At 41.7% G+C, this 13,815-nt stretch overlaps 1 protein-coding gene and 1 pseudogene across 2 annotated transcripts; one reads left to right on the top strand and one right to left on the bottom strand.

The window, feature by feature from the left end:
• Positions 1 to 89: 89 nt before the first annotated feature.
• On the top strand, positions 90 to 12,382 carry si:ch211-13f8.1. 2 transcript variants are annotated; one of them, XM_034137429.1, is made up of 10 exons: positions 90 to 818; positions 1,341 to 2,552; positions 5,810 to 5,882; positions 7,025 to 7,177; positions 7,853 to 9,006; positions 9,531 to 9,672; positions 10,058 to 10,280; positions 10,795 to 10,907; positions 11,014 to 11,204; positions 11,561 to 12,382. In XM_034137429.1, the coding sequence occupies exons 2-10, from the start codon at positions 1,355 to 1,357 to the stop codon at positions 11,752 to 11,754; spliced, it is 3,441 nt and encodes a 1,146-aa protein (XP_033993320.1). In that variant the 5' UTR covers positions 90 to 818; positions 1,341 to 1,354; the 3' UTR covers positions 11,755 to 12,382. The 2 variants fall into 2 exon arrangements, with proteins under 2 accessions (XP_033993320.1, XP_033993321.1); XM_034137430.1 differs by lacking the exon at positions 90 to 818 and having other exon boundaries at positions 1,331 to 2,552.
• Positions 3,907 to 5,538, bottom strand: LOC117488316 (annotated as a pseudogene).
• Positions 12,383 to 13,815: the final 1,433 nt, after the last annotated feature.

Below are 13,815 nucleotides of genomic sequence, written 5' to 3'. Positions count from 1 at the left end.
ATATGTCCGCATGCACAGCTACAACAGAAAACTCAGCAGCATTTGCCCGAGTTTGATCACATCTGGGGATTCTGACAACTGGCAAGTAGAACGTTGTTCCAATTAGGTCGACTGTGCACGAGCGCAACGCGTCTTTGCAAACAGAGAGAGAGAGAGAGAGAGAGAGAGCTGGAATGAACTGAGATAGAGAGAGGGAACAGCTGGATCGACAAATAAGAATCAGCCCGCAGTTGTTTTTACGAATCAAAATCAGTCTGTATACTAAAAAAAACACATCCTAGCATTTCAAAACATTAAAAATACCAATCTCGTTTAGCCTCAAGCCCATTAAGCCATTTTAGTTTTATTTTCCGTGCTTTTCATTGGTTTATTACGCAACAGAGAGCTTCACTCGGCATCGGGTTCGCGAGGCAAGGACGAAATTAAAGCAGGCATTTTTTGTATTCCATTTTTTTCTAATCCCACTGATTTCTGATGGGATTACCGGACCAATCATGATTGAGGAGCCGCTGGCTCGCCTGCCTGGAGCAGTTTTGACAGTCAGTCAAAGCACAGCACTCGGATCTGTAGAAACACCGAGAGATGGTGTTTGTTTTCTCGTGCTTTCTGGAAGTGAAAGTTGCCCGTCTTCTCGTTATATTGGCGACGGATTTGAGGATGCGCGCTGCAATATCGGCACGGTTGGCGAAGGTTTTTTTTAGAAATAATGGATGCCTAACTTACATTTATGCATCAGCATTTATGGTAGCCTAACTTTTCTCGTGATGGTCAACGTTGGAACTGTGTTTTAAAGGACACCACCTTTACTAAACATCCAGGTACTATGGTCGCTGTTATTTATGTAACTTAATGTAGTTTAAGTGATTGTCTTTGAAGCTCATCATTACATTTTTAGTATTTTTTTTAGCAATGTGTTATTTATATGATCTACATAATATGACACATCATTTTTAAATATGTACATTTCTCCAACTTCTGAATAAATAATAATTAATGATTCTCAATGCATAAAGGTAACTTATTTAAAGAGAATAATAGTTTTCATGATTTATTGTTGATTTTGCCTGACAGTAAACATTCATAAATTGTTTATTCGTGCAGGGGCTCAGTTGCAGGCAGCAGTTGCTTATTTTCATTCTAAAGGATTATCCTGTGCACTGCAAAGTAATCAGTGGATAAGGCAACATCACTGAATCCACTTTACATATCTCCTCACCACACAGCCAGATAGAAAGTTGGTGGTAACAGAGATGTAGACTGGATGATACAGGCATGTTTTTGTCAGCATGTGTACACAAAATGTCTTTATTTTATTTATATGTACTGTCTGAACTTTTCAGTGCATGACCGGCCAATGGAGGGAGAGAAGGTGGTCGACAAAATCGAATCAAAACCCAGTTCTCCTTTACCTACCGGGATTCCCATTAATTGGGGACTCATCACTGTCCCAGAACCTGTGTTCCTACCATCCTCCTTGAGCCCCCATCTTCCTTCTCCTCAGAGTTCGGCTGTGCACGCACTACAGACCAAGGTGAAGACCCTCACACAGAGAAGGACAAGAGGGAGAGATCGAGAGAAAGAAAGAGAAAGGTTGGACACAGAGTTCTTAGTGAGCAGTCCAGCTTGTCAGATTTCATCCGAAGTCCTTCTCAGGCAGAGGCCCAGAGCAAAGGGTCCGATATCTCTGCCTGCCCCTTCCTGGCGACCAGGCACTGCAAAGAACCTGAGCAGTAGTGATGAAGAGGAGGAGGTAGAGGTGCAAGTCAGTTTGGAAATCCACAGCCCTCCATCTGAAGCACGAAGACAGCAGTTGTTCCAGGAGAAAGAGGAAACTGAAGACGAAGGGGGAGAACAAATTGTGGAGCAGGTCAGTTTGCTGACAGGCCAGCTATGTGGGCTCGGGGAGGGCACCAGTCTAGAGAGTCTTCTGTCTGATAACTCATGCAACAGTAAGGAGGAGCCCCCCCCTTCTCCTCCTCCACTTGTGCTCTCCTCCTCTCCTGCCACCACCTCTGCTTCTTCAACATCAACATCCACATCAACCAGACACTGGGCACCTCCCAAGGGCTTCTGGAGAGTGGCCCGTCCTGAAACATTGCTTCTAAATGGTGTGACCACTGACATCACAACCTCCACTTTACCTTTAATCGACCACCCTAAGACAGAAAAGACAGAACAAGTGGCAGAGCCTGAGAGGAAGTCTAAACCAGTGGAATCAGTCTCCAGGATCGATGCAGCGAGTGCGGTGGACGACAGTGATGCTTCCTCAGAATTCAAACACTCGGACAGCATTGAGTGCTACCTGGACAGGTGTGAGCAGAAGGAGTTAGATGATGGGTATTTGGCCAAAGGACTGTGCAGTTCAGATAGCTGGGAGAGCACGTCTTCACAAAGTGGGATTCTCTCTGCTGATGAGACATTGAAGGTGAAGCAGAGAGCATATGTAAAGTTAAGGGAGAGACAACGAAACTACAGGGAGGACAGAGAGCAGAGCGACGGAGAAAGCGTAGTAGACTGTTATGGAGACACAACATGCAGAATGGATTGTAAAGGTAGGTGTCTTGAGGAGAATGGCATGTAATACATGTAAAATATAAAACGTTTGTGAATGATAAAACTTGACACATGGGTTTGAGAAACACAGATGAGATCTGAGGTGGTTTTGTTTACAGCTTGTTGATGGAAGGATTGATTAGAAAGTGTTTGACAGTGTCGTAAAGGATGACATTAGACTGTTGGTTTTAATAACAATGTATTATATTCTTTTCTGTGAGGTCTAGAAAAAAGACAAAACCGGCACACTGGGATATTGGTATACTTAAGACAGTAATCCCCAAAGGTTATGTGAAGGCTTCAGATTGTTCTTTTAAAAACAAATGACCCAGTTATGGTTTTATTACATTTTTTTGCTTCATTGTTTTTGTACAGTGTAGTCAATGTGTGTAGCTGGTGAGCTGGTCTCATGCTATTACATGTGGAAACAGGACATTCAGAGAAGTGTCTCAGAAGTAACATTTCCCCAAAAAACATTATACAGCTTTTTTAATAATATGAGAATTTAGTCTGCTTAAAATACATGACAACTTTAACAAACAGTTCAGCGTTCCGTATACAAGCCTGTGTCTGTCTAGCGATGATGTTGTTTGGAAAGGCAGTATGTAACCTGGCTGATTCCCAGTGTTGAACAGATGTCAAATGTGCAGATGTGCATAAGCGTGTTGCTATTATTAGCAGTAAGAGCGTGGGGGAAGTGTCCCAGCTTTTGTATCGCAGTCTGTGTGCTAATGGATGTCTTTGTAGTCATGTAAGGGGACAAATTATGTATTTTGTTTTGTATTTGTTTCTGTTAAGGTATGTTATATGTGTCTAGCAGGTTGTCAATACAACAACAGTCAGTGCAATCTACTGTATACGAGTCAATCCATGATGATCAGTTGTTTTTCTCAATCAGCCCTTATCTGTCTCTCAGTAGTTGCGTAACTTTTTTTTTTTTTCTTGACTTACATTAAGGATCAGTCACTGATAACCTATGAGACTATCACTGAATGTAGGAGCCATTTTATGGGTGTAGTTGGCCACTGGTGTAGTTTACTTTATTTATATGTATAGTGCACAGTGGCGTTTTTATATGTACAAAAGTGGTGGGGCACGAACAACTTAGATGTCTATCACTCTACTTTCACCACAGCAGGGACTGAGATAAATTAGGACTGAATAATGACTTCATATTACATACCAAGGTTCATGTGATGTGTACAAATACAAATTGAGCTTTCAAACCTTTTTTTTCAACCAACAATTTATTATAAATATGTTTTTTTCAACCAACTATTTATATAAATATAAGAAACTGGAAAATCTCACTATTTACAATATTGAACATCAGAACTTTCAACCAACTATTCATTATAAATGTAAAGACAGTGTCAAGGTCTTTGTCTGTCTTCCAAAACAGTGGGTCTGGCTGCTGTGTAGGTGGGGGGTACAAGTGCTATACGAGACCTCCACGAGACCTCCTTGCACATCCCCAATGTCTATCCCATGATTTTCGAAGGGAAGGTTCCAGGCAATATTGACATTGTTCTTATATTCATCCATCCACATTCCACCCTCAGAGCATTACGCTTCATCATCCCACTCAAATCTGGGAGGTAAGGCTTGCTGGCTCGTTCAATGTGGGCAATTTTAGAGCAAGGAATAACCTCTATGCTTCCTCCACACAGCCACACCCGGATGCCGAGTTCCACATTTTCACCGCCGTATATTTTCACTCCACCATCGAGGCTTCCGATATCTCCAAAGAACTTGCGACAACAATCCCTGTGATGGCGGGGCTCTTTCCAGGCAGTGAGTCGTCCTTTAAAGCATACCACTCGGGTCTGAAGGACTCGTACATGCACCACAGAGCCCAGTCAAAGGCATCCGCAGCTGGTATGTAGGGGATAAGTTTCATGTCGTCATAATTTACTTTGTCAAACACTGGTGTCACTATCACGGTGCGGTCCTCTTTGATCCGAGCAAACATTGGCTCTGCCCATTCAACATGGACTTCTATGTGAGCATCCAAGATGGCCACCACTTCCCCCACAGCAACCTTCCACCCAGAGAGTCTGGCCTGAGTGAGGCCGAGCCGCTCAGAGTGACGGACTCTCTTCACCAGGGCTGGACACTCCTCGTGGATAGAGTTTATGGTTTCATCCAGTTTCTCCATTAAATCTTCATTACTGCTGTAATCATCCACAAGTATGATTTCTTTCAGCAGATGAGCTGGTGTCTTGTCTATGATGCTGTGAATGGCTCTTTTGATGATAGAAAGTGCTTCATCCAGGTAGATTAATATGACACTCATGGAAGGCAGATCCTTAGGGTATTTTTTTATCAGCACACCTGGCCGGCCTGGTGTCGGGGATCTCTCTGTTGAGGGGCAGCCGGTCACTGAGGAAGGCGTTGTATCCGTATCTCTGGAACAACCTCTCTGCCTCCTTCTGCTCCTCCACAGATCGTCCCCCCACTTGGTGAACAGATGAGAGTTGGGGTAGAGCTTCCTCACCACGCTCCTCTCCTTCTTCACTTCTGCGTTGTTCTGGTTCACCAGTTCCTTCTTTTCAAGTTTATTCATCACATTGAGCAGTCTGTTGATGTCTGTTTTCATCTTGTCCATCCTGTTGAGTATTCCCTGACCCCTGATGGAGTCGTTGTGGTGGGCTCTACTGAGTACTGAGAGGTAAAGAAGAGACCCAGCCATTGCAAAGGCCAGAAGGAATCCAGCCAGATCTCATCCTGGGGCTTCTGTGCATGTCTTGTGAATAAAGGGGGAGAAAATATTCCCCTGCCTTTTAATTTCAGGTGCTCTCACTTTCACCCTCCTTATCCAAATACAGTAATGCCCTTTGGCAAACCACAGCTGTGTTATCTGACATCCAGTTCCCTGGCAATAAACGAATATAGGACATTGCAACATTAAAGTTGCCATTACACTGAATCTAACGGTATGAAGGTTTATGACAATCCACATGATCATACAAAGATCCAATTGGTTTAATACCCACATGATCCTGTGGGTCACATTATGGCTGATCTCTTGACAGTATGTTCCCATAAATCTCCCACTACACTAAATAAGAACCAAAACCTAAGTTAGAAGATTATGCTACGTCATAATAGGATCTATTATGTAAATGTAGAGGTAAGTTAAAACACAAAATAATGGGCATTACCTCTTTGAATACTTTTAAAGCCTTTTTTTATCCACATTTTATTAATTTCCTTTTGCTGTGATATGTATTTTTCTCAATGTTTTTTCTGCCAGTTGCAGGGGCCCATGGGGGTTTGGGAAGCTCAGACTCAGCCATTTTTGCGCAGACACTTGAACCCTATCTGAGGTGAGCAGTGCAAAGCTTCTTTATGTGAGTGACATACCACTCCTATGGACCATATACTGTATATCCTCCCCTCATAAATTCAGTTTTTACAGCTCATCTTGTGGGAATTTAGAGTCCAGTTTTCTTGATTTGAAGCAGCTAAAGTGTCAAACAAATATGTTATTAATCATATAAAATATATCCATGAAGAAATGTCCAATACTGTATATTAAGAAGCTCATATATTATCATAAAAACACTAGGAAATGAAGCTCTTATTGTGAGATATTTGCAAACTGTGATACTTAAAAAGAAAAATGTTTTGTCTCCAAACATTGTAATCATTGAATGTAAGACACCAGATAGAGTAACAGTCATCTGTTAATTAAATAAAACAGAGTAGATAGATCTGTAAGTAAATCAAACATGTTTGTGCAACTGAGCAATAAAAACAATTTGTTAAGAGGTTGAATTGTTCATTTGATCCATCCGTTTCAGTTGATCTTCCGGCTATTATTATTATTATTATAGAGTATAGATCATTCTGGTCATTATCATAATAAACTGAATAAAAAGGCTGAGCATGAGACAAAACAGAAACAGGCTGCTGATGTTTTTGTGTAAGAATAAAAAATGACATGACAAACTGTGATCTATTGAAACTGAATGTTTGTCTCCTCTTGACACACAAGAGAAATGAATCACACTCAGTCCATTACAAGGATAATCCACATGGCTGGTGTATCATGCTATCTTTATCTCTAGGCCAGGGGATAAACACAAGCAGAGACAATGAAGCACAATGCAGAGCAGCTTAGCTGCTGGGCATAAGGATAGATGTGAGGATGACGTTTCTCTTTGCTGCTCACCACTAGTGCCACGCCCCTGACTATAAATCTGATATTACATAAAACAGCTTAGGAAGACGCAGCTTCATTCACTCCATGTTAAGTCAATCTGCCGGGTATATAACGTGGCTGGATTCTACACCACATACAATCAGCTTTGCACAATTAAACTTCAACAAATATAAATGTTCACTCAAACAGAGGTCCATCATTTCATCACTCACTTAATTTTACTCATTCCTTTTGCCTTGCTGTTTTTCATCACCCAGAATGATGGATGACTTTACTAATTTGCATCTTTCTCATGATTGTCAGGTCGCTTCTTGCAATCAGTGACGAACTCCCTCTGAGCCCAAGACATGAGCAAGCCAAGCTTCTTCTGGAGCGAGCACGACTCAAGGCTCGCTCCAATCACATTAACGAAGATCTCCGCTGCAGACGCCCCAAGTCTGATCAGAGATCCACCATGTAAGTTGGCTTCATCTGCTTACGTGGGCTATGACCTCTTTGGTATCTTCACAACTTTGTACAGTTTTGCATGCACAGTTATGAATCACTGTAGTGATAACGAGTTTAATTTGCTGACAAGTTAGTTTGCTGTATCTGTTTATCCCTCAATTTCCCATCCGTATGTCTCCCCTATCTTCCCCTCTGCTTTGTCCCATCTTCTCTTGCACTTTGGGAATTCTAATTTTGCGTAACTGAACATAAGTTGACGCTTTGACATACACAGAGCTGTCAATGTTGAGAAAATGTTTGTTGTCGCTCTGTTCATGTGACATTGAACACGTCACACAATTTAGTTTGCTTAAAATCCATTGTATTAGCAAGAAGCATTCTCTTCATTTAGAATAAGAATAAGGAAGATTTACATTGGACATACATTAAAGACAGCCTACCGTACCTACCTGCAGCCACTATGAACTGTAATTCTCATTGTCAGGTCTTTTGTTTATATAATCTCCAAAAATCTCTCAATTTGAAAAGGTTTTCCATCTACCTGCTCTGTTTCTGAGAGATAGCTGAAATTCAGTTTCACTTATGCTCATTTTTGCTTCACTTTTACAAGATACTATCTTACAAATGAATTTAAAACAAGTGTTACTCTCTTATCGACAAAGAAACGATTGTGTTCTTTTGCAGAAAGAAGCAGCAAGTTGAGCCTCTCACTCCAGCACCAGAGCAGAAAGCTGTTCAAACCAAAGAAGAGAATTCAGCTCAAACTGTATCTGATACCCTCCTCATCCCCAGCCAAAGAGACACTTCCCCCAGTGACCAAGGGGCTCGATCCAGACGCTACGGTTGTTCACCCACGCGGGTGCGCTTTGAAGACGAATCAGAGAAAGAAGCAGAGTCTCGGTACCTGGATAGAGTGAGACAGCGCAGCAGATCTGGGGGGCCCAAATCCAAGAAAAAAGTAAATAATACAGATTCTAGCAGTTGTGGAACAGAGAGGAACAAAAGCCATCGGAGTGTCTCCATGCCTCCTTTACAGAAGAAAGAAGTTGCGGGTTTCAGTGGCGAACCCACAACAGTGATTAAAGAGATTATAGTGCTGGTGAAGAAATGTGAGGCATGTGGCTCTGTGGTCAGGGAGCCCCAGCCAATGTCATCACAGTCAGATCCAAAGAACACTGAGCCCCCACAGCCTGAGGACACACGGGAAAAAGCTGCTCCTCGCTGGGTGCCTCATAACAAGCCAGAAGCAAGTACTCGTCCTAAAGCTTCTTTAACTGTCACTTTTGCCGGAGCTTACGTGCTGGGGGAAAACAAAGAGAGCAGCACAGGGTGGAAACCATCAGGGTTTGGGAAACTTAGGAGAAGGAGTAGGAAAGGAGAAAGTCGGCTGGAGTCTGGCAATGGCCCTTACGGTCCATCTTGGGCTCAGCGGCGTAACTCAAATCCCAGGAACAGGGTCAATGTGAGCAGAGCTGTTTCTTTTTCCCCTGATAGTCCCGTCGCTCTGGAGCCCCGTTTGCCGGAGGCATCTGGACTAAGGGAATCTCCTCCCCCAACACTGCCTATAAAGTCGGCTCTGAAGTCGAGTTCAAGGAATCGCTCGGCTGCAGGACAGTCCTCTGTGCAGTTCCAGATTACTTCAAATCCGGGAGGTGAGGGAGGATCACAGAATTCTGAACTCCTGGTCCCTGCAGAGGCTAGAGGGCAGTCTGCAGTGGCTCTAACCCAAGGGAGCCCTGCCACAAGCAACCCAGTACCCTGTATCAGACCCTCCACCCTGAGGTACTCCGCAGCCCTGCCAGCTGTTGAACTCTGGGAGGCCACTCCAGATGGAGCAGGTGAGTGGTCATTGGGGAAGAGCAGGGCGGATAGATTTTAGTTCCTACTTGATTTTCTGCCATTTAGGATTTACTATTCTAGGAATAAGAACTATGTTTCAATTTCTTAATTAAGTATGAGCAAAATGTACTCAAATATTTATTTTATAAGATTATTATTAATCCTGATTAAATGTGTTTATAATATATATATATATATATGTATAAATCAACATTTCACATTTGAAAATATTTTTCCTTAATTAATACCTAAGTAAGTACCTAAGAAATTGGAATTGTAAATCTTCAAAGTATAATAATCAATGAGTTAGGTGGAATACAAATTACAATATTGTTCTATGAAAAGCAGTACAGTATAAAGTAGCATAACGTACCTAAAAATTGTACTTTAGTGCCATACTTAGGTAGATTCACTTAGTTACTATCCAACACTGACAGTGGAATAGAATGCAACAAAATGGAATAAAAATAATACAGGAAAATGATTATTTGACATCCACTAATTACATTGTGTGTACCACCAGGTGAGCCTGGTTCTGGTCCTGAGTGTCGTCCCGCTCTGCGTGGCCTGGCTATGTCTCGGGCTGAGGACCTCAGAGCAGAGCTGCTGAGAGCAGAACATCTGAAAGCTGAGGCCATATGGGAGGAAAATTGTGACGGTTCCAGGTAAGCCAAAGTAACAACGCTCTTCATAGCTTAGATAATAAACCCCTTGCCCCCCCCATGCTGTTTCCAAAATGCATTTAGCATGTCAGCCTGGTTGCAGTTAGGAGATTAAAACCCTGACCTACAGTCCACAGGATGTTGTTATTAAAATAATTCTGTGAACATTAAGACTATACTGCCCTCTTCTGGTAATGAAGACCTGTGCTTGTTAAGGTCATTCAGAGCTGAATTATAAAACAAAGAACAACAATCCTGGCTTGTTATGTTGGTGATGTCTTTGTGTCTATATTAAAATATGTTGTGTTCATATTACACTCTTGTTAAAAAAAATATGTCTGTCTGTCTGTCTGTCTGTCTGTCTGTCTGTCTGACTGGCCTTTTACAGAAAGATGGATGGACGACCGAAGCTCTTCCTACGTCGCTTCTTCTCCTCCATTGGTCTGAACAGTGTTGGTAGGCTGGTGAAAGGAGGCCGCTCCAGCAGCATGGAGCAGCTCAGTTTACCCTCTGCACCACGGGTGGGCAGCTCTGCTTCCCCAAGCCCCACGCGCAGACCCCAGCCCAGCATCCGCATGCAGAGGACGCCCTCACTGCAGACACTGAACACGGTGAGAAGCAAACTCTTCTTCATATGATGTTCAGGACGGTTGTGGTGCTCTGCCATCGTCCTTTATTTTTCACATCGATAACATAAGAATGTTTACCCCATAAAGGTTGCTGTAGGCAGAAAACAAATTCCAAGTTCTGCTTTAAAGTACCTTTCACTGCTTATTTGCCACAGTGGACCAACCTACGCTTTGATGTATTACCTCTCTGTCTGATATTGGGAGCAGAGATAATGCATTCCAGGTTGTCCGTGTTTCCTACTTTCTGTGGCAGCCATCCTTGTTGTCCTCCTGGCAGCTGAAAGATTACATTAAAATAATGTAAACAACATTCTGTACCATCCAATCATAGACGGTATTTGCAAAATGTGTGTGTGTTTGGTGTCAATCACACATTGTTAGATTTATAGGTTTGTTAGAGCCAAAAAGTTGCATTGCCAAAAGCAGATCCGGAGACATTTTGCCAATATGAAAAACAGTAACACAATGTTTTACAGTGCCATTTATTTGCCACTAGGTGCTGCCACTGGCCCAACTGCGCAAAGCCTCCTCAGTGCAGAGTTTGGAGAGGAGAACAGAACGTTCAACAATACTGGGAGAGGTGCGTATACCGTACGGCCTGGCACCCAGGTGAGTGTCAAAACCAAATAAAGGAGAAAAATACAATAAACATGGATTATCGAACCACATACTCGTTTCGTTTTCTGTGACTAAAGCTGCATTTTTGCTGTTACAGCCCTGACAGCCCTCAGATCGACTTTCACAGGGCCCTGAGTGCTGAAGATGTACTTGCCTCCAGAATTGTGCGTCCTGTGGGCCGGGTCACCCAGGCTTTCCCTGATGGGACTCTCCTCCTGGAGCTCGTCAGACCCCCAAATGGTCCATTTGGTTTTGTCATCTCAAGGGGCAAAGGTCGACCCAACACAGGTAGCTTTTTAAATCTACATTGTCTTTGTCTTGGTTTTTACTCTTATTATTTTTATTTTTCAGGCTATTCTTTTTAATGATATGCTGTGTATCTTGCATATGTCATTGTTCAGATAAATATGGACCTTTTACAAATTGGTAATTGGTAATCTTCATAATTATATTGATCATATTCGGATACAAAAAGCTGTTTTATGTTTACAATTTTGTTGTTTTGGTATGGTTAACTACTTTTTTTGCTTGCACCTGTTTTCCTCTACTCTACCTACTCTATTCTCACTCTATGCAACCATTCGTTCACCTTCATTTCATGTGTCTTCCTTCTCTCTGTTCACCTCTTATTGTTTCCTTTCCAGGTGTGTATGTAGAGAAAGTGGGTGACGGTGGTGTCGAAGGCCCTTACACAGGTCTCCTCGGCATCGGTGATGAAATTCTGCAGGTGAATGGAGAGGCAGTTGCTGGCCTCAGTCTGGACCATGTGACGCGGCTCATGACCCGGGAAAGCACTGCTTCTCTTCGGATCATGCCGGCCCGACGCAACCAGCGCTGACTGGGAGATAAGCATGGCACAGAGCCATTTCTCCTGCAGCTATGGATTTTAATTCACCGCTGCAAACCCTGACCATTGACTGTAACCTGTGAATAGAGTTTTCTTCTGTGCAGTTTGATGTGTGAAAAGGCTACATGAGATTACAGGGTTGCATGTTCATTACAATATGACACTGCAAGGGGACTCGGATTGCAATGACAAATCAAAAACATAACCAAAGGACACATGCAAATAAATGCAGTAGGTCTGCACTAGATATAACCTGTATTCCAGAGTATATATTGTGATACTAATAAAATGTTAAGACTATATAATATGATTTAGATCCAGGACAACTGTTTTTATTTATTTATGGTCCGACATAACTGAATAGGGATCGTTTAACTTCACTTTTTTATGTTTAAATTGAGATTTATTTTTGACTCCCTAAATGAGTGTAGAAAATATTTAGTTTCAAATATTGTGCCACACTTAAATGTTTACTATTAATCTTATTGATGATATCAGATGATTGACTTGTGGAATGATGTACCACAGGTATAATCATGGCTCCTGATACATTTCAACTTAATAACTATTTATTTAATTAATAAATAAAAGTTTGCAAATAAATAATATTGCACTGGGGCTCTGCAGGATTCCTTTTTTTGTTGTACTTGTGCTGCGTCACTTAATATCATTCAGGAAAATTATACTTGTTTTCTTTTTAAATTAAATTGTTTATTATGTCAAAAGTTTGTAATACATTCATTAATGATGAACAAAACACATGCTATTCAGTTATGATAAAACTTAATATAAACATTTATATTATAAGGGACCACCATTATAATATCAATGTTTAAATTATGAGTTGAATTATAAACACAATTTGTTTTTTTATTTCAAAAGTGAAACTCCAAAAACCTAACACAGCCTCAATTGAATCAATCAGGTGTAGCCTATTGATTTGCAAATGTGGGGATCAGCAATTGGAACAAAGAAGTGCCGATTGCTCCCCAACATCATATGGCACAATTGAGGTCCACAAAAACGTTTAAATGGCTAATCAGACCATGCAGCGTTAAGCACAGGATGCCGGATGATGGTCGTGACTGCTGTTTATCTGTTGAAAGGTCGTGACTAATAATGCTCTAACACAGGGCTTAAAAACGTGTAACATGAGACTATCTAATTATGTTTCTTGGGTTCTATATTTAGCCATGTCACACGTTTATTTGACAAAATGTATGCCATTATTTAAATTCATACACGTATTTGACAAAACGTGAAAAAGGCTATGTGAAAAATCCGTTATTAGGATGTACCTGCTACCATTTGAGCTGTCCTGAATGTGCTCTGATAGCGTGCTGCTCTTTTATCTCACGCGTCCAGGGGCCGATACGCTTTTATCTCCCCCAGCCATGAGTCCCGGCCCCGGGGAACCGCCGTCCAAGGCCTCCAACACCAACAATGACATGCAACAGCAAATGTATTTATTTATTTATTTACTTAAGTTATTTATTCACACATTTATACATGTATTGATTTGTTAATTGATAAAGAATCGTGTCCCTTTCGATTATGGCATCGTTATCATAATTACATCCTCGTCATTCTGTATCAATAGCACATCCTGCCTCAAGGCGAAGGAAATTAATATGGATTATACTCTTTTCAGGATAACAAAAAATAACAAAAAAGAGACGACCCTCTGCTATCGGTAGTTATCTCATTGCAGGATAATTTGGCTTAGCAAAAAACCCTTTGTTGAAATTAAAAATAGGTCAACAGCTTAACCTGAGCTTTTGTTTCTTTCATAAAAATAAATAAAACACCTCCACTAAAGCTCTGGATACAGTATACTACCCCGCGTTGTTACAGGCCGTTGCTCTGTGCCTGTTTGCTTTTTTTATGCTTTGCCCTCCACAAGCCTATATAGCCCACGACAGCCAAATAATAATGAATCATTTCATAAATAATGGGTTTAGTGGCTTATCGGGAATGAAGAGGCCGCTGCCGTGCGCTTATCTCACTCGGCCACATTGCGGCCTGTGTTCCGCTCCCCATACTGAGGGAGCG

Source organism: Trematomus bernacchii, unplaced genomic scaffold, assembly GCF_902827165.1.
Source record: "Trematomus bernacchii unplaced genomic scaffold, fTreBer1.1, whole genome shotgun sequence".
Classification (NCBI taxonomy): Eukaryota; Metazoa; Chordata; class Actinopteri; order Perciformes; family Nototheniidae; genus Trematomus; species Trematomus bernacchii.
This window is presented reverse-complemented; position numbering and strand designations above follow the sequence as displayed.

Excerpts from the sequence above, each read along its gene's own strand:
- si:ch211-13f8.1 (XM_034137429.1), top strand. The coding sequence starts at position 1,355 with ATGGAGGGAGAGAAGGTGGTCGACAAAATCGAATCAAAACCCAGTTCT. Across the intron at positions 2,553-5,809 it reads ATGCAGAATGGATTGTAAAG|TTGCAGGGGCCCATGGGGGT; the intron begins GTAGGTGTCTTG and ends TTTTTCTGCCAG. Across the intron at positions 9,673-10,057 it reads GAAAATTGTGACGGTTCCAG|AAAGATGGATGGACGACCGA; the intron begins GTAAGCCAAAGT and ends GGCCTTTTACAG.